The sequence below is a fragment of the Argentina silus genome (genome assembly GCF_951799395.1).
Source record: "Argentina silus genome assembly, chromosome: 1".
In the NCBI taxonomy this organism is placed as follows: Eukaryota; Metazoa; Chordata; class Actinopteri; order Argentiniformes; family Argentinidae; genus Argentina; species Argentina silus.
In genome coordinates this window covers 16,770,093-16,795,440 of record NC_139655.1, presented here as the reverse complement: position 1 = coordinate 16,795,440, position 25,348 = coordinate 16,770,093, and the positions used below count along the sequence as shown (strand labels likewise).

Here is a 25,348-nt window from a genome sequence, read left to right as displayed (position 1 = left end):
TGCTCTGTTGCTGGAAACTTGTTCTCAGTTATTTGTTTTGGTGATAAAGAGAAGATCCATAATGTAGGCTAGTGCGTAAAAGGCATACCGATCCGAAAATGTTGCTCGTCATAGGGAAGAAATAAAGCGATGATGGCATCTACGGTTGCTTACTCGCCTCCTAAACTGCCACGGGTATGGAGCCAGTTTGTGCCAACCCTTGTCGGAGTTTCTGGTGTCGGACTCCGAGTACTATCCTCAGAAGTTCCGAGTAAATAATTACTATGTTGCTCAAGAGATGGAGGAGTTTTACCCACCTGGATTAAAAAGTGTTATTTTGCATCGTTTTTTTAACTTTACTAGTTCATCATGTCTGATCAAAATTACTACTGGACCGTCTTGCCGAGCTACAAAACTAGTTTTGTAACTGGGGCTATGATGAAAAGATCAAAAAGGTAACCTAGTTTTATTCTCTCTTCAGACTTGTCAGAGTTTTTACTCAGTGATAGTCATGGAAGGATTACAAATGAGTCTGCTCTTGCCTGTTTTATTTTGCTCATCAGTTGTCTTCTTTACAATTGAGCAGTTCTGGTTGGCTAAACTGTTGCCTTGCAGGAAAATGACAGCCTGAATAGGCTGCTAATTGTTGAATGTTCACATAAACTTCAGTGTGACTTCTCATTCACATGAATTGCATTTTGTTGCATATTTTTCATGATAGTGTTCAGTTTGGTTTCTCCACTACAGTATGTGTCGATTACATCCGCCCTATTTTTTGTTTCCGATAGAGAAACGTGGCCATTGTAGACTTCGGTTATTGTTGCGTATGTATTGTCTTGTAATGCCAGCTGTCCTACAGGGACACTTTGTCCTTCATGCAGAAATGTAATATTTGGTCGTATCCAATGCAGTTTATGCTACAGTATGGGGCTATTTTGATCGCAAATCTGTTGATGTGAATCAACGTATCCATTGTAAAACTTACAGAAACGCACATTAAACAGTGAATTTGTAGCTATCGCCTAACAAACATGTTTTTATCATTGTGATATCAGAATTAAATGCAATTAATGCATTCATCAGTTTCTATAGTTTAAGGGCCTAGACCTACACACACTTAATTTTTATAATCAGGGTTTTGAATGTGGACAAATGAAATGGTGCCTCAGCAAGCAGTGTCAACAGCACCCATTCATCAGATATGTTTGTTTATAATAAATAATAGTTTTTTGCACTCATTTTTTGCACTTCCCTATGCGTAGGCCTAAAGGTTTCTATACAGTCCCAGCAAACATTTATTTCCGTTCTAAAACAAATATAGCCTTATCACTGCATATGATGAGGAAATCATAGGCCTACTTTCTGGTTATGAATACATTTCTATTATTTTCTCTCCGTTAACTTACTTATATGAATAAATGCATTGATGCAAATAAAATATTCAGCCAGTTTTGGATCCTCAGCCCAAAAAAAAGGGGCGGGGGGAATTCTGTCTCCATGCCGACCTAGAAACGTCAGTCTCAGTTGTCATCTGAGCGCCTCAATTATTTTAGGTCACTCCCAAAGAGCTAGCATTGATATTACAGTTGCGCGAAATGTCAACAATGGGGATGGGATCAGTCATTTCCCCGAAAAACAAACAAAAAATGAGTTCCTTCCATTCTGTAAATCTACGCCGCTACCCAAAGAGCCTGGTGTGGCAAAATAACCCTCAGGCACTGTGGCCATCAACCAGGACAGACAGTTCTGAACCAGTGGACTGCCTGCTAGTTTGGGTTAAATAATGTTGTCCAATTCATTGTTGGCTATGGTAATTGTCAATCACCTATATTGGGAAGTAGGGCCACAAAAGCCAAACACATGAGGACAAAGTTATTTAATAAAAAATCTAGTGTAGTCCTGCTGTAGATCCATACTATATCTGGAGGCTTATTCCCTGAATGTTTGACAGTTTGAGGTCTCTGTTTATAATTCATGATTCATGTTTCTTAATCAAATATTCTCTTGTACTTTCACACAGTTGCCGAAACAACAAGAGAAGGAGTCTGGCAGTTGGGACCCCCTCACCCACGCTCTCGCGACCACTGTCACCTCTCCCACTCGCCACAGGTACGTGTTGTTTGTCTGCTATCGCTACACATGCAATAGAGAGAAAGCAGACCAATTAGACCTTTCTAGTGCAGTCGTTTGCCAATCTATTGCACACAAACACAGCTAACCACATAATGACATGTGTTAAGAGCTTTTCTGCAGCAGCTGTTATGTCTGAAAGCTCTGTTTTTGGACATATCTTTTTATCCTTTATTTAACCAGAGAAGTCACACTGAGATTCACATCTCTTTTTCGAATGAGGGCTGGCCAAGAAGGCATACACAAAAGTTACACAGACACAGAAGACACAACACAGTATGTAACATATAGTATAGCAATTCCTTGGTAAAAACAGTGCAATGTGCGTACAATAACTTAAAAGAGCTGCCATCCTATTGATGAAGGGTTAAAAACATGGGTTAAAAGCATGTGCACTCCATGGTCAACAGCCCTCCAATATTGGATTTAAAATCATCAATTGAAATAAAATGGTTAAATTTCAAATCCTTTTGTATTTCCATGATGATGGGGCAGCATAGCTAAAAGCGGTTTTACATTATATAAGGTATAGATAGTCCTGTGATTTTAGTCTGTACTGACCCATGTCTTGGTAGGGTGAGTATGGTGCTTATGGTAAGACGGCAACTGCCCTAGAATGCCTTATACACAAATATATACAAATGTGTCTGTCGCCTTACAGTTAAAGATGGCCGTCCTGCTGAAGTATGTAGTGATGCGATAAAGTATGCTGTGAGGAATCCAGAATTTGTGACAAATCTTAAAGCAGCATGGTATAGTGTGTCTGATGTGTGCAAGTAAGAACCTGATGCATTCATATGTAATATCATAAATATTAAATCTCAAGAAATGAATAAAGTGTCAATACGTAATTGATTATGTTAATAACAATAATTATAACAAGAAACTAAAATCGGAATTCCTAGAAAATTTGACACTTGCATATCTTTGCTTCCGTTGTAAATATTGAATGCAGCCTGTCGTCAAGAGATTTCAAGGGAGATTGTGTTATCACAAAGCCCTGTTCAGTCAGTCTATATCATGCTTGTGAATATTGCCACCTTTATGTGTTCAGTTCCACCTGACTGATTGCTTTGCACTTGGGCCACTTGATTGAGTGTCAAAATCACTGTACAGTAAGTAAAGTGCCTTATTACTTCATTATTTAAACATTATCATGAGGAAAAAATAACGATTGTCATTTTCAGCTGGCAATAGTCCTTCAGACAGTCCCAGAAATGTCTCTGCCAGTGCCTCGGCCAATTTCCAGTTTGCTCGCAGGTAAGAAAATGTCAATTGTTCTTTGAGTTGAGATTAATCTTATGCATCATTATAACTGCATTCGTTTTTAGTTGGGTTGCATAATGAAAGGTGTAACCTTGTTGAGACCAGGCTTTCCTAGTTCGGGAAGCCTGGGCAAATCCTTTGTAGAAAGTAGCTACAAAGGCATGGAAACCCATTTGAAATGAGTGACGCCTCGCTACACGTCAAACCAATCAAATACCTTGCCTGGGTGGAGCTCCAAAAAAACTAATTATTTTTACATTTTCATTTCCATCAATGTGACAAGCTAGCATAGACAACAACTCTCTGCAAAATAGTCCTACCTGGTCAGAAAAGATGATGCACATAACAACAAGCAACCATTCTACAGGCATTTTTTGCACATTATACTGTAGGTAAGTGAATGTTATCTAAAACAGTGGGTAAGGATAAATCCCCTAGAAATCCATTGAAACCTCATAGCCTTCATTGCACTTTCGTGACAACAAAAAATGCACCAGAAACCTCTATACTGTAACTGAGGGCTTTGCCAGCAGAATAGCTCTAGGGCCACTGGTGGGACATGGGACTTGGCATTTGTCAGAGCAATTAAAGGGGAAGTCAGTGTGCACACCCATTACTGGGGGCTGTTGTGATTATGTGATACAGAGCTTATCCTAAGCCTATCACACTTCACATGTACTGTACTGTGCTTGAAGCACACTAGTGGGACACAAGCATCCCCTTCAGTGTTAAACACTGCAACCTAGTCTAGCTCCACAACAGAGAAGCAATGCATTGTATGGTACAGTGTACCACACTATAAGCCCCGGAGACAGAAGTAGGGGGAAATCACATGGAAAAATAAGCCAGGCACAAGGTTGTATGACTCATCAGCATTTACAGTACTGAGGTTTTCAAGATGCCAGTGTAGACAGATGCTGTGACTGCAGTTTGACTGCAGTGTTGTGCTCAGATATTTATTTCTCACTGACTGTTCTTAATGTATGCAATTATTTGGGCATGTAAACAATGACATACTTAGAAAAAGAAAAATCCTGAATACCACTGACTAATCCTCACTCTGATACCCACAGAACTAGGGGTTGTGTATGCAGGGCTCCCTTGTAAAAGAGACCTTGGTCTCAATGGGATTCCCTGCCAAAATAAAGGTTAAATAAAATGGTGGGTGGGTGTTATGACTCATCGAGTAGATGATACTGGGTCATGACATAATGATATGAATGCAGACAGCTTGGCAGGTGTTCAGCACCTTAACTCCAGGCTGTGAACTGTCACAGACGCACAGAATTGTGACAGCCAGGTTTACTGTATCATTTATCGTGTTTCTCTCTTTTTACCTCTCTCTCTTTCTCTCATTCACTCTTTCTTTCTCTCGCTTGCTCTCTCTCTCTCCCTCCCTTCCTCCCCTAATGTGATGAATCAGTCACCTGGCCCGCACTGAGAGGTAAGGAAAAAAATCAGCTTTTTCTGTTTCTGATCATTCAACCTCCTTTAGATATATCAAACGACATTTGGCTTTTTGTGATTCAATCACTGGTTTCATTACTGAGATTAAAAGCCTACCAATATCTTGTTTTTTCCGGTTGGTTTTCCAGAGCGGATGGGCGAAGATGGTCTGTGGCCTCTGTGCCCTCATCTGGCTATGGCACCAACCCCCCCAGCTCCTCTGTGTCTGTAAGTGCGCTCTCTACCCCTCATGTAATATTCACTAACTTCCTTAAACACCACTGAGGGAGCATTTGGCCATGTCGTCAATATTCAATATAACAGTCAGTCAAATGTCCATTGAGCCAAAACAGCTTGTAAATCAATGGCAATTTAATTGTTTAAGTCCAAGGTTAATGATAAGAAGCAAGTCCTGAGACATGTTATAGTAGCGGAGAAGATCTAGAAGATCTACCCTATTAAAGACATCTGAAACTCAACTGGATAAATAAAGAATAAATACAACAATATAAAGGTTCACCTCAAAACATTTGGCATGTTTTTTCTGTGGTATGATGATTTATTCAGTAGCCTTCATTATTACTCCACTAGGGAGGTTGAGTGTTTTTCTTTTCAATAGTTTTTGCTACAATTTTGGTTAACAGTGTTTCCCTTAACAACGGTGTGGGCCTCCTTGACTAGCTATTCCCCCCTCGCCTAAAATGGTCTTTCCTTTTCTGGTTTCGCCATCTTTTTATATTATTTACGTCCTCCATTGAGGCATGCCCACATTAAGAAGAGCCAATGATGGCAGTCTTAGCAGATTTTAACTTTGTTGTCTTTAAACAGGAAGTTGCACCGTTGTGTATGATGATGTCATGTATCTACCTTAGATTTTAAACTTTGGGTGCTGGTTTTAGCTCACAAAAATCTTTAATGGTTTAATAATCATTAAACACTGGTTAATGATGACATAACCCTAGACCTGTAGAAATTGTATTTTTTCCTTGTTTACATCACTCTATCCAGGAAGTCAAAGGAAGGGCAACTAAACTCATAAGCTGTGTGTGGGTCTTGTGGCATTTCCCCCCCCCCCCAAGGCGTCAAAACTCCAGCCGGCTGCAAAACAAGGCTATGTCTGGGCCACAATTTTCTATGGCTAAATGCATGGCTTAGGCAGTGAGGTCAGCCTCTTCCACACAATGCCTCATTCAGCCAGTGTCAGTGAGGTCTTTATGTAGCACTAGCTAGGCACAGACTCCTCTGGTTTCTTCCTCCGAGTGCTTCTCCGGTCAGATGAGCCTCTTCCCCTCTTCTCTTCCTTTAGTGAAACACGAGACACTAGTTGGGGACTCATAAATTCCATTCTGCTTGTCACACGTTTAGTTGAAATGAAAATACACAGAGCCAGTAGCGCCTCAGGGTGCTGTAGAGAGAAATACTGATTTTGGGAGACATGAAGCTCACTGAAGAAATTGATTTTATTTGTTATGCACGGTTATGCACAGTCCCACGGATTCTACAGTATGTTAGTCATGTTTCAGTTTAGTAGTCAGTTTATGCATTCTGTTTATTGAATGTGAGAAATAAGTGTGATTCTTATTACAGAGGAAGTATTTTAAGCCAGGATGTTTTGTGTCTTCAAGGCTGTAAGATTTAACCTGAAGTCTTTTAATCACAGTGGAAATGTGAAATGTTTTTTTGTAGCACTTTGTCAAATCAATATAGATTATTAGCTAATGAAAAAAATAACACATTTAAACAATATCAGGGATTGATCTGCCTTTTGTATCAAGGCTTCAGAATCAGAACAACTGCAGTGGTAGAAACAATGTATGATACCACCAAGATAAACTCCACCTATGGTTGAAACATCGACTGATCTCTTACTCTTTTCTCTCCCAGTCCTCCTCCTCCTCCCAGGAGCTGTTACACCAACTGCCCTTTCAGCCCACACCAGATGAGCTGCACTTCCTGTTCAAACACTTCCGGAGCACAGAGAGTGTTGCTGACGAGGAGGGGCAGCCTTCGCCCCCTGTGAGGCTCCGCTCCCGCAGTCTCAGGTACTCACTTCAATGACTTACTCAATCAATTTCAATTGTTATTTCTATTTTCCCCAAGAACTTAAAGTTCCAACATTGGGTTGGTTCTCAAAAGAGATGAAGAAAAGATTTTGTATTTACAGCTTGTTAATAATTGGTAGATACTGGTAGATCTAGCCATAATTGGTAGATATTGGTAGATCTAGCCATTCAGACACTGCTTGAGTCATATGTTGGTGTCCCCTTCTCAGTGACAAACCCCTCACATCTTTGGTCCCTTAATGGATTCAGCAGTGGTTAGGAGGCTTCTAATACTGACGTTAAGAGGGGTGGTGAGAGCCTTGCAGTGTTTTGATGGTCTTGGTTTTCCTGTGATGTGCACTGCGTGGAACAGTGAGGCACACAGCTGCTAAGACTGGCTTGTGGCTTTTAGATTTGCATGTAATGTAATACACAATTGATTCTACAATGCAATGTGCAGGAGTGACTCACGATTTTCTTGTGATTTACATATTATGTTATCACAATGTCACAACAAACATGAAACCAATCTAGTGGGGACAAACCTAACAGAGAAGGGACATTTGCAATATCGGGGATATTCAGTGATCACATGAAGTCAACACATAGCAATACTCTGGAAATGTTTTGTCACCAACATGGTGGCTAATGAAATTCTGCATCTCAAATCTAATTTTCTGAACTCTGTATACATGGTTCTTGTAGCTGCCAGCTGTTAAGGCTGCAATTGTGGCTGGCTGTTATGAGAGGGTTAAAGAGCAACGTCATCAGTAACCGTTTTCCTTATCCCTTTAACAACTCAAAAAAGCAGATGGTTTAGGATGGTCCAAACATATAACAAAGTAATGTATTACATTTATGCAACGAGATGAACATTTTGTGATGCAATAACCAGCGGTTGAATTACTCTGTACATTGGCTCTTGGGGCTGCCCTAAAAATAGTGTACTGGACCAATGTTGATATTTGTAATGCTTACAGGGGTGCCTGCTGCCGTTACTATTTTAACAGAGATGGGAGTGCCCTGATTTATTATATGGAACTAAACCCTGGTGGAGACAACAAATGTGTTAATCACTAGAGCCCTGAGTTTTTTCTGTGCACATGACTTGATCATGAAAGACCCCAGGCCCCAGTGTAGGCCCTAGTGTGGTCGGGGCTCTGGTCAAGACTATACATTGTGGAAATTGAGCTGCTTTATCATCAATTGTATTTGATACATATTTTGTACATGCCAACTTTAACCTGTTACATAATGTGTTCTCTGACTGATTTACCTAAACTGTACAGAAGAAAATAAACTCTTGAGTGATCCCTTCTTTTGTTTTCCTCCTCTAGCCCTGGTCGGACTTGTGGCACGTTTGATAATGAGATTGTTATGATGAATCATGTTTACAAGGAACGCTTTCCCAAGGTAGGTGGGTTTTTTTCGGGACTCGTCACATATTCTTATCCACAGGAGGATGAATAAGCCCATTAGGACGGAGTTATATATTTTTCTCATCCTTTTCTTGCACATCGATATACTCACACGTCTTATCTTCTAATCTAGTCCACTTTTTAATTTAATTTCCTCCACTTCTTTATGTACCTACATGTGTATCATCTTGTATCTGAGGGCCATTTGAGAAAAGTTGGTTTGGGTTTGCAGGCCACTGCCCAGATGGAGGGGCATCTGCTGGACATCATAGCGGACTGCTCCCCAGGCAGCACCTTGCCACTGGCCGACGGAGTGCTGGGCTTCATTCAGCACCAACTAGTGGAGCTGGCCAGAGACTGTCTGGACAAGTCCCAGAAAGGCCTGGTCACCTCCCGCTACTTCATGGAGCTTCAGGAGAAACTGGAGAAGCTGCTGCATGAGGTGATTGTCTGACTTTTCTTTATTTTTCTGGGTGGAATTGGGGAGAAAGGCGTTGGAAGAGATTTTTTCCCATGTTGGAAAGATAGGCTCCCTCTCTGAACACTCATCTTGAAATGTTTGTCAACATTCAGTAAATGTTTTGCATTACAAGCTTTCCTTGAATCCATACTACATGGCCATTAGTTTCCTCATACTGTAGACTCACATCTGCTGCTGTATGTGTGGGAATTGCATTATACTGATGTTGATGCTCTACATCTGAGTCTGAGATGGTGTCACAGTAGTTTTCACTGTACCACACACACACACACACACACACACACTCTTTCCATAATAAAAACTGTCAGGAAGGCCTACTAACATTGCATGGGTCATTTGTAAATGTGTTATTAACCCCAAGGTTCACTGATTTATAGTTACATGATGTGGGACACAAAACAAACTTCAAGCTAACTTCAATTTGTTTCCTTTCAAAGAGAAATGTTGTATTAATTGTGCTTTTGATAGCTTCCAATGTCCTCCCGGTTTTGCGTCGCATCATATTGAGAACATTGGATTTTAATTAATTTGGATTGGAATTGGTTGTTTGATTGGTCCTTGTAGTGGTCAGATTCTTGCCCATTAGTTGGTGGTTCAATTGTCATTTCACATTACATTGCTTCCTCTAGTCTTGCATGTGATTGCATAATGATTTGTTGCATAACTATCCATAGGAACAATGCTTTCCATACAAAAGATTATCTTAATTTGCTCTTCAGTTAATCCCACAGGATTGTTTGTTTGTGAGCATGGAAGTATTATCATTAGTGCTGCAAAATAGAACATACATCTCAGAATCAAACATAAGAACATTGAGTTCTCTTATAATGGTCAGTTAATTTAAGACCTTAACTGTGCTCTCTCTTTCAAAAGTGTACGTAAGATTTGTTTTGAGCAGGATGCATAATGTAATACAGGCTCATCAGCACTCGGTTATCCCCTATTGGAGTCACCACTAGTCAAAACATTATAACTTTGTGGAATAGACCGTATTATAATAGTTTTTCTTAGCACAGTTCTCACTTATGGATATTCAGGCTTCTATTGATATTTTATGATATTTTAAGCAAAATTAGTAAGAGTTGCTTGTGATTGCAATAGTATTACTATATGCACTAATTCTGATACCTTATGCAACAAATGTTGTCATACTGTAGTTAGTCACTGGCTCAGTATTGACCATTTTAACCATAATTTAAAGTTCTTTGAGCAGCACATTTCAAGTGCTCTTTAAGTAGCAAGTAAGGAATAGTCAGTCACTAATCTCTAACTTAATATCGAAGAGCAATTCTAGGCCAGTAGTTTAGTTTTATTTATTTGATAACAAAGCACACAATTCTGTGTAAGGTAAATAACAAAATGTGAAAGACATATAGTATAGAGAGACAATTAGACAAAGGCAATATTGCAAGGAACATTTAATTGCCTACAGATGCAACCACTTATTTTGATCTGGATGATTGTGTAATGCAGTGAATGTAGTACAAAGCTGTCATGCCAACTGTGGTACAGTATAATACACCAAGTTAATAAAATGCCTCTATCTGTATTTGTAATATTTTATTTTATCAGGCATATGAGCGGTCAGAAAGTGAGGAGGTGACAGTCATCATTAAACTGGTGAAGAAGATTCTCATCATCATATCCAGGCCAGCCAGGCTACTGGAATGTCTGGTAAGAGTCACACTGATTTATTAATGTCTGTTTAGGTTTGGGTGGCAAAGGTTTGAGCAAGATGTTGAAGACATACAGTATATCTTTTGTGGTGCTCTTGATTGCAAACCATGATTGTGGTCCCCCCACAGGAGTTTGACCCAGAGGAGTTCTACCATCGTTTGGAGGCTGCAGAGGGCCACGCCAAAGTGGGCCAGGGCATCAAGACAGACCTCCCCCGCTACATTATCAGCCAGCTGGGTCTCACCAGGGACCCACTGCAAGGTACTTCCTCCAACTCATCCTGGTAGATTAAAGGAAGAATGGTTCCTTTGAATTTCCAATACCTCATTTTCATTTCCAACCAAAAGCTATCTACTACTTTTAGGAATTCAGTTTGATGTATGTCTTAGGGTAAATGTGCCAAATAATCCTTAAAGGGGCTCATTATGGAGAGTTGGTACCCAGTGATCTCCATGCCACCCATTGTTTGGTTGAGGGACTAGCGTTGTGTCGGATTGAAACCCCCTGTCGGAAGAGTGAATGCAGCGAAATCTCTTGGTGCTTCACAAGCAATATCATTATCGGGTTGAAGAAGTTTGACTGAGTGTGAGGTCTTTTCTCTTGTAGAAATGGTCCAGCTGGAGCAGAGTAGCCCAGGACATGGAGCAGCCTGCAGAGACTGTGACAGCACTCTGGAGGTAGGCAAGGAGAGATACTTGCACTGGGAGAGAAATGGAAAGAGGTTTAGAGCGTAGTGATGCATACAGTATAGTAAGCATAAGCATTGCATTGGTTTATATTGCATAGAATAACATCAAATCAGGGGCTTGAGGTCTGCAGCTCTGTTGGTTTTCTTTTCTCCTTCCCAGAGTAAGCTTTCTAGCCTAATCAGTGACATTAATCAATAAATTAACTATAGGGAGAAAGATAACCTTAAGGCCGTTCTGCATTTGAGTTGCTCTAGTATAGCATTTAGTTACCATGTTTTTAGATTTAGTTACGTTTGAAGTTTGAGCGATACATAAATAAAATGAAGTACAGGAAGTGTATTTTTCTTGGTGTTCCATCACATAATTCAATAAAACACTGCTTGCTCTATGGTTGGACTTGAAAATGTATTATGTTCAAGAGAAACACCTCGAAGAGTTTAAATGCAAAACGCTATATCCACCATTTGCAAAAATGTACTTTCCACTATAAAATGATTTCTTCTTGATATAAAAGCCCTTTATGACTAATTTGAAAGTACAGTAGCTTTAAGTTATTTGCTTAAATAATAACCATAGTCTTGTTGTGACCAAGTTGTGACCATTCGATTTTAATGATGATATATGTATGTCTATGTCTATAGTATATAGCGTTTTGGAATTAAACTCTTCACTTGTTTTTCAATGGTTGTGTCAGAACCGGACAGTCTGCACCCCTCCTCGTAGGAAACCACTGGAGAGTGACTTTGAGACCATCAAGCTCATCAGCAATGGCGCCTACGGGTGAGTACTGGTTTTTTTCTGTCTCTGTTTTTGAGGGAACTTCAACATGCAAGAAGCAGAAGTGAAACTGAAAGAGTGTCTCAAATGCGTGTGATGCCATACTGTTGGGCTACAGGCCAGTTTCATGTTTCTTAAACAAATACCAGGCAAATGATCGTTCAGAAAAAAGTGTAGTTCTTGACTCAAGCAATAAACCCACAAACAAGAACATTTCCGAGTGCTATACTATGATTAATCAATCAGCATCAAGGGCATCAACTAATCAAGGTCTTGATGATTAGTCTTTTAGTAGTATCATGTACACTTGTGCTAAAATCAAACAAATATGTTTAATGGCTGTGAGTCCACGAGGACGGGATTGAAAATCACTCCTGTAGACTGTTGATATACAATGCGTCCCTTCTTCTGGTCCAGTGCTGTGTTCCTGGTGAGACACAGGGAGACCCGGCAACGCTTTGCCATGAAGAAGATCAACCGGCAGAACCTGATGCTGAGGAACCAGATCCAGCAGGTGTTCGTAGAGAGAGACATCCTGACCTTCGCTGAGAACCCCTTTGTGGTCTCCATGTTCTGCTCCTTCGAGACACGCAGACACCTCTGCATGGTCATGGAGTATGTAGAAGGTAGGGTTCTTTTGTAGTGATATGTAGTGATATAGGGTTCTGCTGTAGTGATATCCAGGTGTCATGCTCAAAATCAGTGTCAGAATCACAGTACACACCTATGCACATAGACATACATGTGGACGGGAGGGGTACCCCTAGCTTGTATGGGGTATTTTAACAAAATACACACAGACTAGATCCCCTCAAAACCCACGCAAACATTCTCAACTGCCAGAAATTCACACACTTTGTTGGTCAAGTCACAACAAAACTTGAAATGTGTCACACCCATTGTTGCTTTTCTCCCCCTCTATGCCATCTTCCTCTGTAGGTGGTGACTGTGCCAACCTGCTAAAGAACATCGGCCCACTGCCCGTGGACATGACCCGGATGTACTTTGCGGAGACAGTACTGGCCCTGGAGTACCTCCACAATTATGGCATTGTACACAGAGATCTGAAACCTGACAAGTGAGTATGAAACCTTGTATATCCAGGTGTCATGCTCAAAATCAGTGGCAGACCTCTGCAGTTTGTCTAAATGATCAATTTTTTTTCAAGTTAGAGCAGACTAATGTCGATAGAGAAAGTACCACACTTTAATACTCCCAAACATTTGCAATGAATCTTTACTTTTCTTATTTATTTGTTTGTATTCTTTTTGAATAAAAAAAATAATATCATATTCATACAAAACAAACATACAACACACAGAACAAATTGGCATCACAACAGTCCTTAGCCCTAATTTTTTCTTTTTGGTCCTTAACTTTCCAATGTTCCATTGTTCATAGTCCATCCCATCAGTCCAGCATGGCATTCCCGCGCATCTGCACATACCCACATGCCCTGATAGTGCTTGTAGGCACCTGCACCAATGCCCACAGACAACCACACACACACACACACACACACACACACACACACACGCAAGGCCCATGTTGTCATATGGTAGGCTGCATAGGCATGCACACACACAGCTTAAGACAAAATTAAATGAAAGGTAAACATTTAAATAATTAGTCTTTCCTAAAACTAGAACAGATCAAAACTGTCTAGAAAATCCTATTCCATGATTTGTTCTGGTTGTTTCCTTCCTTTTTTAGTTTGCTGATCACATCAATGGGCCATATCAAGCTGACCGATTTTGGCTTGTCCAAGATCGGTCTGATGAACATGACCACCAACCTGTATGAGGGACACATTGAGAAGGATACAAGGGAGTTCATAGACAAACAGGTGGGTACCTCCTTGTCTCTCTCACCTACATTCATATGAGTATAAGCAGGGGTTAAATTGGGTATATTGGAACATTGAGAGGTGGCTCTGAGAATATTGCAACATTGTTTTTTATTCTGTATCAGTGAGCAGGCTCATGCAAACTTTCCTGTGCCAGTCTGCTTTTATTGTGTCGGTGCAGCCCTCATAGACAACAACTCTGCAAAATAGTCTTACCTGGTCTGAAAAGATGGCGCACATAACAACAAGCAACCATTCTACGGGCATGTGGGGGGAGGATTCTTGTAATGTAACAATACATTAAAATAAAATTGCGAGTACATTCTACAATTGCTCCGTCCTGATCAATCCAATTCAGATCGGCTAAGGAGGCGTGAGAACAACATGATTTGGAGGTATGGCTATGTGAGATGAGGTGGAGGAAGAGGATGATATGCAGCAAGAACTTTCAAAAAAGTTTGGCCAACTTGTCATTCATGATTTGCATGGCCTCACTTGTCATTCTGTCTCTGCATGACAATGCACATTCACAGCCTACAATTCTTTGAAGCCAAACTGATGCAGAAAGTAGCCTAACTCTTTTGCATTTGGCCAGCACAGTTAATGGAGAGGTTTGTAACTGTAGTTGCAGTTCCATCAGTGAAATGGGGAAATGCTCTAAATAGCAAGTTGTTCAGTTGTGTTTGTTTAGATAGGCTACCAATAAATGAAACCCAAATTGGCCGGTGTTTATCAATTACAGCTTACAGCACAACATACTGTATATGTTTGTTTTCTTTAATTAGGTGTTTCCACCTACCAATACCCAATTTAACCCCTGTGTAAAAGCCCCATAATAATCTGGGAGCTCATCACTATAAAACAAACATTTCTAAGTGGAAACAACATTTTCATTTTGGGAACTGTGTTCCCACATGTTCCCTTCCAATTCCACCTGTGACCTTAAGTGTTCTCTTCTCCTCTGCTACTTCTCTCAGGTGTGTGGTACTCCAGAGTACATCGCTCCAGAGGTGATCCTCAGACAGGGCTATGGGAAGCCTGTAGACTGGTGGGCCATGGGCATCATCCTCTATGAATTCCTAGTGGGCTGCGTTCCTTTCTTTGGGGAAACACCTGAGCAGCTCTTTGGACAAGTCGTCAATGGTGAGAGTAATTTTATTGCTTGTTTGGAATGGGGTAACATACAAACGACGGGTGGAATATTAAGGAATATTCATGCAAATAACCAAACTGGAATATCCAATGCCTCTGAGTTTAATTTGATTACATGTTTTCCCTTCTTGATATTGTCTTACTCCTTGATCATGTAACAGCAGATTGTATTAGCACTGTTGTCAAACAGAACTTGGGCAAATACATTGTCAAATACTTGAGTACCGTAAAACTTATTTTAGTAGCACCTGTGTTTTAACCTCGGAACACATCCGGCACGTATTGGAGACAGGCTATTATTGGAGACTGGTGGTTAATCTGTTACCCCACTGCTGTTGCCAAACTGCTGCTCAAACCCATAATATGACAGAGCTGAATATACCACACTGAGAACAAGTTCCACCAACATATCAACATTATTAGCCTACAATAAAATAAAAAAACTAGGTTAATCTTTGATAGATATGGTCATGCATTTGCATTTCCATGCAAGACTGCCATAAACGATAAACTGCCAGACTGTTGAATACATACCGGTAATGTCGCTCAGAATCAAATGCATCACTATTAATCATCTGCTAATATCAACAGAGAATATGTACCGTTAAATGGGACCTGCGCTTATTTGCTTCAATGTCATTAGTAGCTCGGCTATTATTGCACAAAGGCGTTTACTGGAGACCTGCCTTTTGTATGGTATTTGCACAATGGGATATTGAACACACTGAAAAAGATGTATTGTGTTGTTTTACAAAACATACATTTTGAAAACTCCTTTTGTGTACAGTATGTCATTGGCCTCATTCTTAACGTCACAACTAGGCTTCAATTTAATAGAGCATCGTTAGTCCTTGTGAGTTTAGCAACGGGGAGGATACATGCAGTAAAAGTAAATGTGCATCAATACATCATTCATAGTTCTGAAGTAGTTATGCTGATTATCTGAACAGAAATCCACAACTTACCATTGGGATTCATGCAGGGCTCTATCTGTTGCAGAGGTTCTGCATTTTCGAGGTCTTCCCATTCAGGTTCAAACTCAGGTTCACACATGGCTAAAAATCTCTGGCTGGCTTTGCATCATCGTGTTAGCTAGCTACCGTAATTTCATGTGGGATTTGTTTTGGTTCTTGTGAAGGGCTGAGGCAGTGACTATACTGTCAGCCAATCAGGGTTGTGAAAAATGAATATTAATGGTTTTTGGAAACACACCCACAGCAGCAGACTTTATTTCCAAGAGAAAAAGAGGCTCTGGAAAATAAAGAATTAAAAATAGTTATTGACGATTTTTCTTCAAAACAAAAAGCACACATTAGTTAATGAGAATGCTACAAAATGTAAATTAAACCGACTGGAGGGGACTTTTTAAGTATTTGAAATTATTTTACCCAAGTCTACTATCAAATACAATGTTCACCCCCTCAGTCCTGCCTTCTTTCTGTTAAACCCAGATGATATCATCTGGCCTGAGGGGGAGGATGCCCTGCCTGCTGATGCTCAGGACCTCATCACCAGGCTGCTGAAGCAAAGTCCACTGGAAAGACTAGGGACTGGTGGGTGCCTTTTTATTCTTTTAGTTTGAACAATGTACAAAGTATGTACAATGTTGATGAAATGATAGTATTTAAGATTCACAAGACAGTTACTCAATGGCATGACTAATATGATTCTCACAGCACATTATGAATGCACACAGTACATCTAACTGTCAATTTGACGTAGAATTCAATATAATTTGTTATTTTCTATGACTAATATGTTTTTTATTTGATATGCTTCACATGTATCTCTTTTCTTTTTCTAGGGGGAACAACTGAGGTCAAAATGCACTTGTTCTTTGTTGGTCTGGACTGGAACGGACTGTTACGCCAAAAAGCTGAATTCATCCCCCAACTTGAGACTGAGGACGACACCAGCTACTTTGACAGTAGGTGGCGACCTATACCACTCTCCCTACCAAGGAACAATTCTTTCTCCCCAAAGTGTGTACAGTTTTACTTCCAGCTATATTTATTCTAAGCTTCCAATTCTTCATTAATTAAAAAAAAAAAAACATGTCCACAACAACTCCAAACCATTTTATTTGGTGTCAGGTATCTATGAGCACAGTTCAGCCAATTCAGCCTACATTTTGGCATGTACAACTTGCCTGTGTCATAAAAACGTTTTCAAGTGATTTTAAAGATTTGAGGCATGTGAAATGTTGGACCTTATTTAGGGCCCCTTTCGCTCCCATTGGTTTTATCTTATAAACTAGTAACAAGTGTGAATTGTAAAAACAAAAGAAAAAAAGACATTTGGCAAAACAAATAATTTTCTGCTGTTATACATGATTATTACATTTTGTTTTCATTATTGGAGTCTGGCCAGAACCCTGTTGTTAAACAATGTACTGTATGCTTTACATTAAGGTGCCATTTATAAATGGTTTATAAATAGTTAAAACATAATTTATAACCAGTATTAAATTATAAATCATTTACAAACAGTTATAATTTCTTAGTTTTGATGTTCGATATTCACTTAGTGCTTGCCAAATAGGGAGCTTGCAATCAGGAGCCAATTATTAATGCTTTATGAATGCACTTATAAATGCTTTGAGTAACCGTGATGTGAAATCATGCAACATTATTTGCAACGGTTGCACAATTGGAAACAATTTCTTGACTTGTAGGGATGATATGGTTGGCACCAAACTGATTCAACACACATTGTTCAACACAAATGGTTTGTAAATGGTTTATAATTGAATAATAAACTGGTTTTAAATTATGTATTAACAAATGATAAACCATTTATAAACCCTTTACAAAGGGTACCTTCATGTAAAGTGTTACCCATACTGCATACTTTGGAGAGGAGGTTAGAGAATACTGTATGAGCACAGCCTATGTGAAATGTTCCAAATGCAAAATGAGTGAGTTTGTCCCAATGTCTGCTGTCTCTCTTGACATGGTGTTTTGTCTTCTCTGCACTAAAGCACGGTCTGAGCGATACTGCCACCTGGACTCTGATGACGATGATGAGACCAATGACGAAGAGTCGTCCCTGGAGCTCAGACAGTTCTCATCTGTGGCTCACCGCTTTAGCAAGGTCTGTAAATATGACAATTGTTGGGCATGGGCATCAGTTTGTTTGTATGGTACGCATCAGATTACAGAATCAAATATAATACAAATACAAAAACTTTTATTAGATGCACCTTTATCAAACAAATTAATTAATTAGAAGACATTTTAATTTGTGAGAACTGTACATGCTTCCTTCAAGCAAAATGCTCTGATATGAAGGTAGGTTTTAAGCTCATGACCTTGGTGACTTCTGCTTGACCCCTGACTTATTTGCCCCTCCCCCCTCCCAGGTGTACAGCAGCACGGAACACCTTTCCACGTCCACGCCATCCTATCAAAGCCTCTCGTCATCTGAGCGCAGCCACAGTGAGGAGAAGGAGGAGAGGTGGGAGGGGCGGAGCATTCTCTCCCCAGGGGAAGGACACAAGCAGGGGGCTAGCGGGGAGATGAGGACAGATGGACATAGAGGAAGGTGAGAAGAGAGAGACTCTAGACTCCACTCCTTGGCTCTCATGATTATGTGCGTGTAGACCGGCGTGGTCATGCAGGCATGGAAACTATAAATCAGTCATACACAATTTGTTGAGAGTACCCTACCAGTGTTAACTCCATCCTTTTGTTTTCTTCCTTCTGTCCAGTCTGCGTCCACGGGCCTCCTCCAGCTCGTCCCAGTCAGAGAGGAGCGCCAGCCCGTTGGTGATGAACAGCACCCAAAGCCTGGACACCATGCCTCGCTTTGCCATATCCGCTGAGGAGGAGGGTGAGAGCAGTTTACATTGTACTAGTGCATACACACACACACAATTGTAATACATTATGTAAAAAAACTTTAAAGTATTAATATTTAATATTAAGATTTAGCTTTGAATTTGCACTTCAGGGACCATTCCATTGATTCCATTGTACCAGGCAAACAAAATCAAGTGCAAATCTTGTACAGATATTTATTTAACACGTGTCTGCACTTTACTGGCCCCTACACACACACACACACACACACACACACACACACACACACACTCCTTCTCCCCTCCTTAGACGGTGTGGTCTCGAACCTGCGGCGTATCCGTCTGCGCAGCAACAGCACGGGCACCAGGCCCTCATACAGGAGAGGGGCGTCCCGCCGCATTGGGCACCAGCTGGACACCACAGAGAAGCCTCGACCCCCTGCAGGCTGCAAGGTCCCCAAATCTGCCTCGGTCTCTGGCTTGTCCCTCATCATCACTCCAGGTAGAGAAACACAAGTAGCTGATGAAAGTATTTTAAAGTCATTTCCATTATAACAGATGGACGAATACAGTTCTATTCTTTCTGATGTCATACTGTGAACAATTCACACCATCCCACCCCAGACGGACACGACTGTATATTGATCACTAATGTATCACCTCTCGTAATTTCTCCATACAGATGACACGGCAGGTCCTCCCACCAGCCCTAAGTCCTCCCTGTCCCTCTCCTCTAACCCCTCATCACGTGACTCCTCCCCCAGTCGGGACCTGTCCCTCAGTGTCAGCAGCCTGCGCCCCCCCGTGGTCATCCACAGTTCGGGGAAGAGGTTTGGCTTTGCCCTGCGAGCCATCCGCGTCTACATGGGAGACAGCGACGTCTACACCGTGCACCACATGGTCTGGGTCAGTGACCAAATGTCATACTAAAACACTGTGATTCTCTACCCTTCTCCCGAAAGTGTGCACTCCTTTGGTTTGTTTGGTTTATATAGTGTATATAGTAGAACTGGCAGAACTCCCTCTAGCCCATACTTTAACTAATCCATGCTGTTAAATGCATGTGGGGGGAAGTACTAGTGTAGTCAATCTGCAACATTCAATATGTTTCACCCCCCTAACACACTTAATATTATACACCTTGGGATTCTGATTGATTCTTGTTCTTGTAGTGTGTCGAGGACTGTAGCCCTGCTCACGAGGCAGGCCTGAGGGCTGGTGACCTCATCACACATGTGAACGGAGAGTCTGTCCAAGGACTGGTGCACACAGAGGTGGTGGAGCTACTGCTCAAGGTGAGACCAACCTGTACTGTTGTGGGCCGATACTCTTCAAATACTCCCTCATCTCCTCTCCTTCAGCCCTTTTTGTTCTTCTACCATCCTTACTGTAATCACTGATATGACATGCTTTGATGGGTATAAGCAATATAGTGGAATTATTCATTTAATCATTCATTTTATCCAATCATGTCAGATATGTGTGATCTTCAAGGGCAGAAAGAAGGATGGGTGCATGAAACTGTTCCAACTTTTCCATTCTTAATTTGATCACCGATCTGACAGGTCTGAGCATTACTCTCCACCATATTACTTTCACCTGACTAATCCTATAAGATTAGTGATTCCTTTAGGCAGGCAGAACAAGTATACCCTCCCAGTGGTAAACAAACCTCGTAGTTTTGGAGAGTTGCAGTGAGAGGATGAGGAATGAGGATGCGGAACACTGCTCTAGACCACATACAATACATGCATCTTACATTAGACATTGTGTGCATCAGTAAAGGAATGGTGGTTGTGTTTGCAGAGTGGCAACAAGGTGACACTGCAAACCACGGCCCTGGAGAATACCTCCATCAAGGTGGGCCCGGCCAGAAAAACCAGCTACAAGAGCAAGATGGTGCGCCGCAGCAAGAAGAGCAGGAGGAAGGACGGCCAGGACAGGTAAGCACATTTTACACTTTTAAACAGTTGTGGTTTGCTGATTCTATAGACTCAGAGTATAGATGTCACCTATATTCTTAAAGATGCATCATATGGAATAATGGCTTGTATTCAGTATTCAGTGCTTTTCATTGGATCTCAGTGCTTTACATTGTACTCTAGTGGGGTGTAACTCACCATCATGTGTAGAACCCACCTCAGTATCACATCAGGGCCCTTCGCCCTCTAGGCTTTCATACACTGTATTCTAACATTGTATGAAAGTGATGGTCTAATAATCAGATCAATGAAAACATTCCTATGCTTCATGGTAATGGAACCCTATTTCTCTCCTATAGCCGAAGGCGAAGCATCTGGAAGAAGCTGTCCAAGCACACCCCACCTCCCATGCAGAGCAGCCGCAGTTTCTCCTCAGGCTTCCACCAGTCTGTGTCCTCCAGTGACAGCCTATCTGGCTCCCCCACACAGAGCCTCTCGCCTGGGCCCTCCACCCCCTGCCGCTCCCCCGCCCCTGACCAGTCTGGAGGTGTGTGCTCAGAATGCCAAGAATCAACCCTTTGCCCATACTTCCTAGACCCTTGTGTAGATCTGAAAAGGTTGAAGACTGTAGGTTAAGGCAAGAGGGAGAACATAACACCTAACCTATCAGAGAGTAAAATGTAGCTAGTATAATTTTGTTTTTACGTATCCAATCATTTCAAATCTAAAGGTTTCTACAAGTGTCTACTGAAGTGTCTACAGAGTAGGTGCTAGGGGTTGTTTCTTTACCTATCCTCTCTATTGGATGAAAATGGAAAATCTCATCATTTGTACATATGTGTGCATGTGACCGTGTCTTTTACATTGTTTACTCTCCCCCAAGTTCATATCCAAACCAAGTCTACTGTATCTGAACAAACTTTGTTTTATGTAAAAGCATGTTAAACTGTATTTTACTATAATATAGTGTATAACTGTCATTATGAAATTTATCAACACAGACATGTATTTTCATTTTGACCATACAAAGTGGCCAAACACTAAAATGTCCTCTCTCTCTCAGACTCCAACTCTCCTCAGAGCTCCTCCCCCTGCTCCAGCTCTCCCAACTCCCCCGTCCCCCAGCCGCGGCCTAGCTCCCTCCACGTCCTTGGCCGCTACACCAAGGCTGGCCGTTGCAAGTCCACCAGCAGCATCCCCCCCTCCCCACTGGCCTGCATCCCCCCTCCACAGCCCCTCTCCCCTCAGTGCTCCCCGTCCTCCCTCCCCGCAATCCCCAAGACTCTCCACGGCTTCCACGGCAAGACCCTGTCCCCTCCCACCATCGCTCGCCACTCTATCCGCCCCCGCAGTGCCGAACCGCCACGCTCCCCTCTCCTTAAGAGGGTCCAGTCAGCGGAGAAGCTCTCTGGCACGTACCATGGCGACAAGAAGGCCTATGCCACCCGCAGGCACACCATGGAAGTGCCCCTGTCAGAGGGGGAAGGGCTGGAGGACCTGGAGGGGGACACCGCCACAGAGTTTATCTGCGTTGGGGAGCACGGTCGCCAGGGGCTTTACCTGGGTGGGCAGAGAGGTCATAGGGATTCATCAACCAGCAGTGACCACCGCTCTAAAGAGGTGGTTGTGATGAGGAAGCTAGCTCTGTCTGAGCGTAGGGACTCCTTTCAGAAGCAGGAGGCCGTGCAGGAGGTGAGCTTTGATGACCCAGAGGAGAAGGAGGTGCAGAGTCCCTCACTGCCTGTCAGGCAGTCCCGGTTCAAGGCCTCATGGATCAACTCTGCTCAGTCGGAGTCAAACCTGGAGCTGGTGGGGAGAGGAGCACAGGGTACAACACCGAAGACAAAGCCAAAAGAGAGGGACGGGTTTTAGGGTTGCCACAAAGGGGCGAATGATCAAGGTTGACACTTTCTAAAAGACACCCAGACTAAGGTCAAACTCTCTGACCAGCTACTGTTAAGGGCTTGCATGTTTGTCCCAACCCATTAGAGGCCACCAGATGGATAGAGAAACAAAAAAATGTCATGTCACGTCAAGTTACAGTATTCATCCTACCACTCTGTAAACAAATGTTGGGGACCTAAATTGTTTTACATCCTGGTTATTTGTTTCCCTTCTTTTGGTTTCGGGATCTCTGTAGCACCTGTAACTTTTGTAGGTATCATGTAAATACCTTTTATGAAGAAACCTATTTATGACTTTTTTTTCTCATTAGATTTTTTTGTTGCGGCTAAAAGTGATGGCATATTTTTTTTGTCCATTATTTGTGAAATTGCACACATTTGATGTAGCTATTCTGTTGTATGAATTGACTGGGGTCTGGGGGAGAAAAAACTCTGAGAGAACAAGGTGGAGACAAGTGTATCACAATTTCTATTTCGATATATGTTCAATTCATACAGACTATTAATCATATTCTTCACACAAGTGTTTCAGGACCTGGCTGCAGTTTTGTCTGATGAGATTTGGCCTTTCAAACAGAATTTGAATGTTAATGTACTGTGCTAGTATGTCCAAACCCATAGTAATTCAGTGCCGTCTTTCACACACAAAGAAACCCCTGTGGTTGTAATGGTTTGTAGCCATATTCAGACTGGATGTTGGTAAAAGATCATTGCACATGTATGAAATACATCAAAACTTGTATGCTTTGAAATAGTATCTGAGTGGCAAAGCATGAATTTGTCATAGGAATCATTTAACAGGTCCTGTACATAGGAGGCTTCAGGAATGGGCTGTCAGTCATTAAGTGTTGTCAACCAGTGGTGACACTCTACAACCCAAATCTCTGAATGATTGATTACAATACAAAGAAATAAAGCTTCATTACACCATTAATACCTTTTTGATTCTAGATTGTTGACTATCCTGCAATGCTTGTTGAAGCAATCTGATTTTATATATATATATATATATATATATATATATATATATATATATATATATATATATAAAAAACAGATAAAACACATACTGTATATTTGCACAGGTTAGGTGTAGCCTCTTAAGAAAGTTATGATCAATACTTTCCTGAAACCCTTTTTTTATTATTATTATTATTATAACTGGCTCCCTTTGCTGTTTAAACCATGTAATATGAATGAATGTTTACATTTTAGGGTGTCTTTGCTGTTAAATTATTCTGAAAAAGAATGACTGGGACTGGCAGGTTTCCACCAGAAACCCTTATGGATAAAGAAATGTTATCTTTTTGTATATTTTGATATGCTGTTGATATGCATCATAACCAATCTAAACATCTGCTGGTAAATGATGGAAAAGTGACCTTTTGAGGATAGTTGTAGGTCAAGAAAGCATGGGTTTGGTAAGAGAATTGAGGATGCTTGGTTTGGCTGTCAACTTAGTAGCCTATATGATAATTGAAACAATTTTCCTTTTTATTAGGGGACTACAAAAATCTTCCACTCTGTTATTTCAAATGAGTTGTGTAATGTTAGGATGAATTGTCTTATGTGGGTCAGGAACAGGTGTTTCACACATTTTTTGGAAGATGGGAACTAAATTTTATACTGAAGTTAAAATAATAATTAATAATTTAGCACCAACTAATACTTGACAAATGGAATGAGAATGGACAATGAAGTTAGATGTCTGAAGTTCTTATCTATTGTACTCAATTATTTTATTACCCAACTTTGTTTACTTGATACGATACTTGGAGCAAATATGTGTGCTTTAGTGAGGATATAATTCAGTAGGATTTTGTACTCACTCAAAATCACATATCTTGTAATTGTTAGAATGTGGTCCCTGTATTGTATATACACTGCATCTTCCCACTATCATCATAAACATTTTTCACTGAGGTGCTAAACTTCATGTTATTAGTCAAAGGTTGTTTTCATTGTCATGCTTGCTATAGAATTTGCTTGATTCTTACAGCATGCTTTAAAGGAGACTCTGATTGCAAACACCTGACACATTCTGCACCGCTACACTGTTTGATGTCACACAATACTCAGAGAAGGGACACCAGCTCTAATTGCACCCAAATGAGATTTGAACCACTGGAATAAATTCACTCTGGGGACTTCAAGCCACAACCTGGAGCATAAGGCACATTTGCATACAGCCAACTGATTACAGCTAACATATGTACTACATGCTTTTTGTACATCACATTTTTGCTGATAAATTATAAAGGGTACACTTTGGTGGCCAATTGTAATCTATCCAGATTTGTTTAATTCATAAGGTTTACGGTGTTCAGTCTTACCTTGATGGCCCAGAAATGACTCATTGTGTATTTCCTTAACTTGTTTCTGGTGCAAGATGGTGTGAAATTGTGCGTTTTTTCTGTTGTCTAATAGTGTTTGAAATAAATGAATGGCAGAAGACTAATGAAGTCTTCAATTATTTTCTGAAACTATTTTTAATGACAGACATGAGAAGCATTCAAAACATGTACCACTGTAAAGGTTTATTGTGCACCCTGTGCAGATTGACAAGTTGATTTGAACAAATACATACTTTTCTAATCAAAATGAAAATACAATAATAGGCCAAGGCTACCCATGTAGTGGCCCAACTGTTTAATATCTCAGGACTTCAGTTCTAGACTTCTGAAATATAGAGTAGGTAAGCTACAGTAGGCTACTAAATTCAAGTTAGTATGTTTCTGAGAGGAGTTCAAGGTTATGGAATAATCAGATAATATAACGTAGTAGCTGCAGTTGATCATGAAGTCAAGTAAGAGCTTGAAG

At 40.9% G+C, this 25,348-nt stretch overlaps 1 protein-coding gene across 1 annotated transcript; it reads left to right on the top strand.

The window, feature by feature from the left end:
• mast3a (microtubule associated serine/threonine kinase 3a) lies at window positions 1-24,464 on the top strand. The gene is made up of 28 exons (XM_083672579.1): window positions 1-174; window positions 343-434; window positions 2,000-2,088; window positions 3,297-3,369; window positions 4,799-4,819; window positions 4,971-5,049; window positions 6,706-6,863; window positions 8,201-8,276; window positions 8,514-8,723; window positions 10,335-10,436; window positions 10,568-10,700; window positions 11,046-11,116; window positions 11,823-11,908; window positions 12,323-12,531; window positions 12,845-12,983; window positions 13,619-13,751; window positions 14,729-14,894; window positions 16,355-16,456; window positions 16,708-16,830; window positions 17,884-17,996; window positions 18,265-18,446; window positions 18,613-18,734; window positions 19,013-19,204; window positions 19,385-19,608; window positions 19,875-19,997; window positions 20,509-20,645; window positions 20,984-21,171; window positions 21,688-24,464. Exons 1-28 carry the CDS (start codon window positions 130-132, stop codon window positions 22,494-22,496), a joined length of 4,197 nt encoding a protein of 1,398 aa, XP_083528705.1. The 5' UTR covers window positions 1-129; the 3' UTR covers window positions 22,497-24,464.
• The last annotated feature ends 884 nt before the right edge of the window (window positions 24,465-25,348 follow it).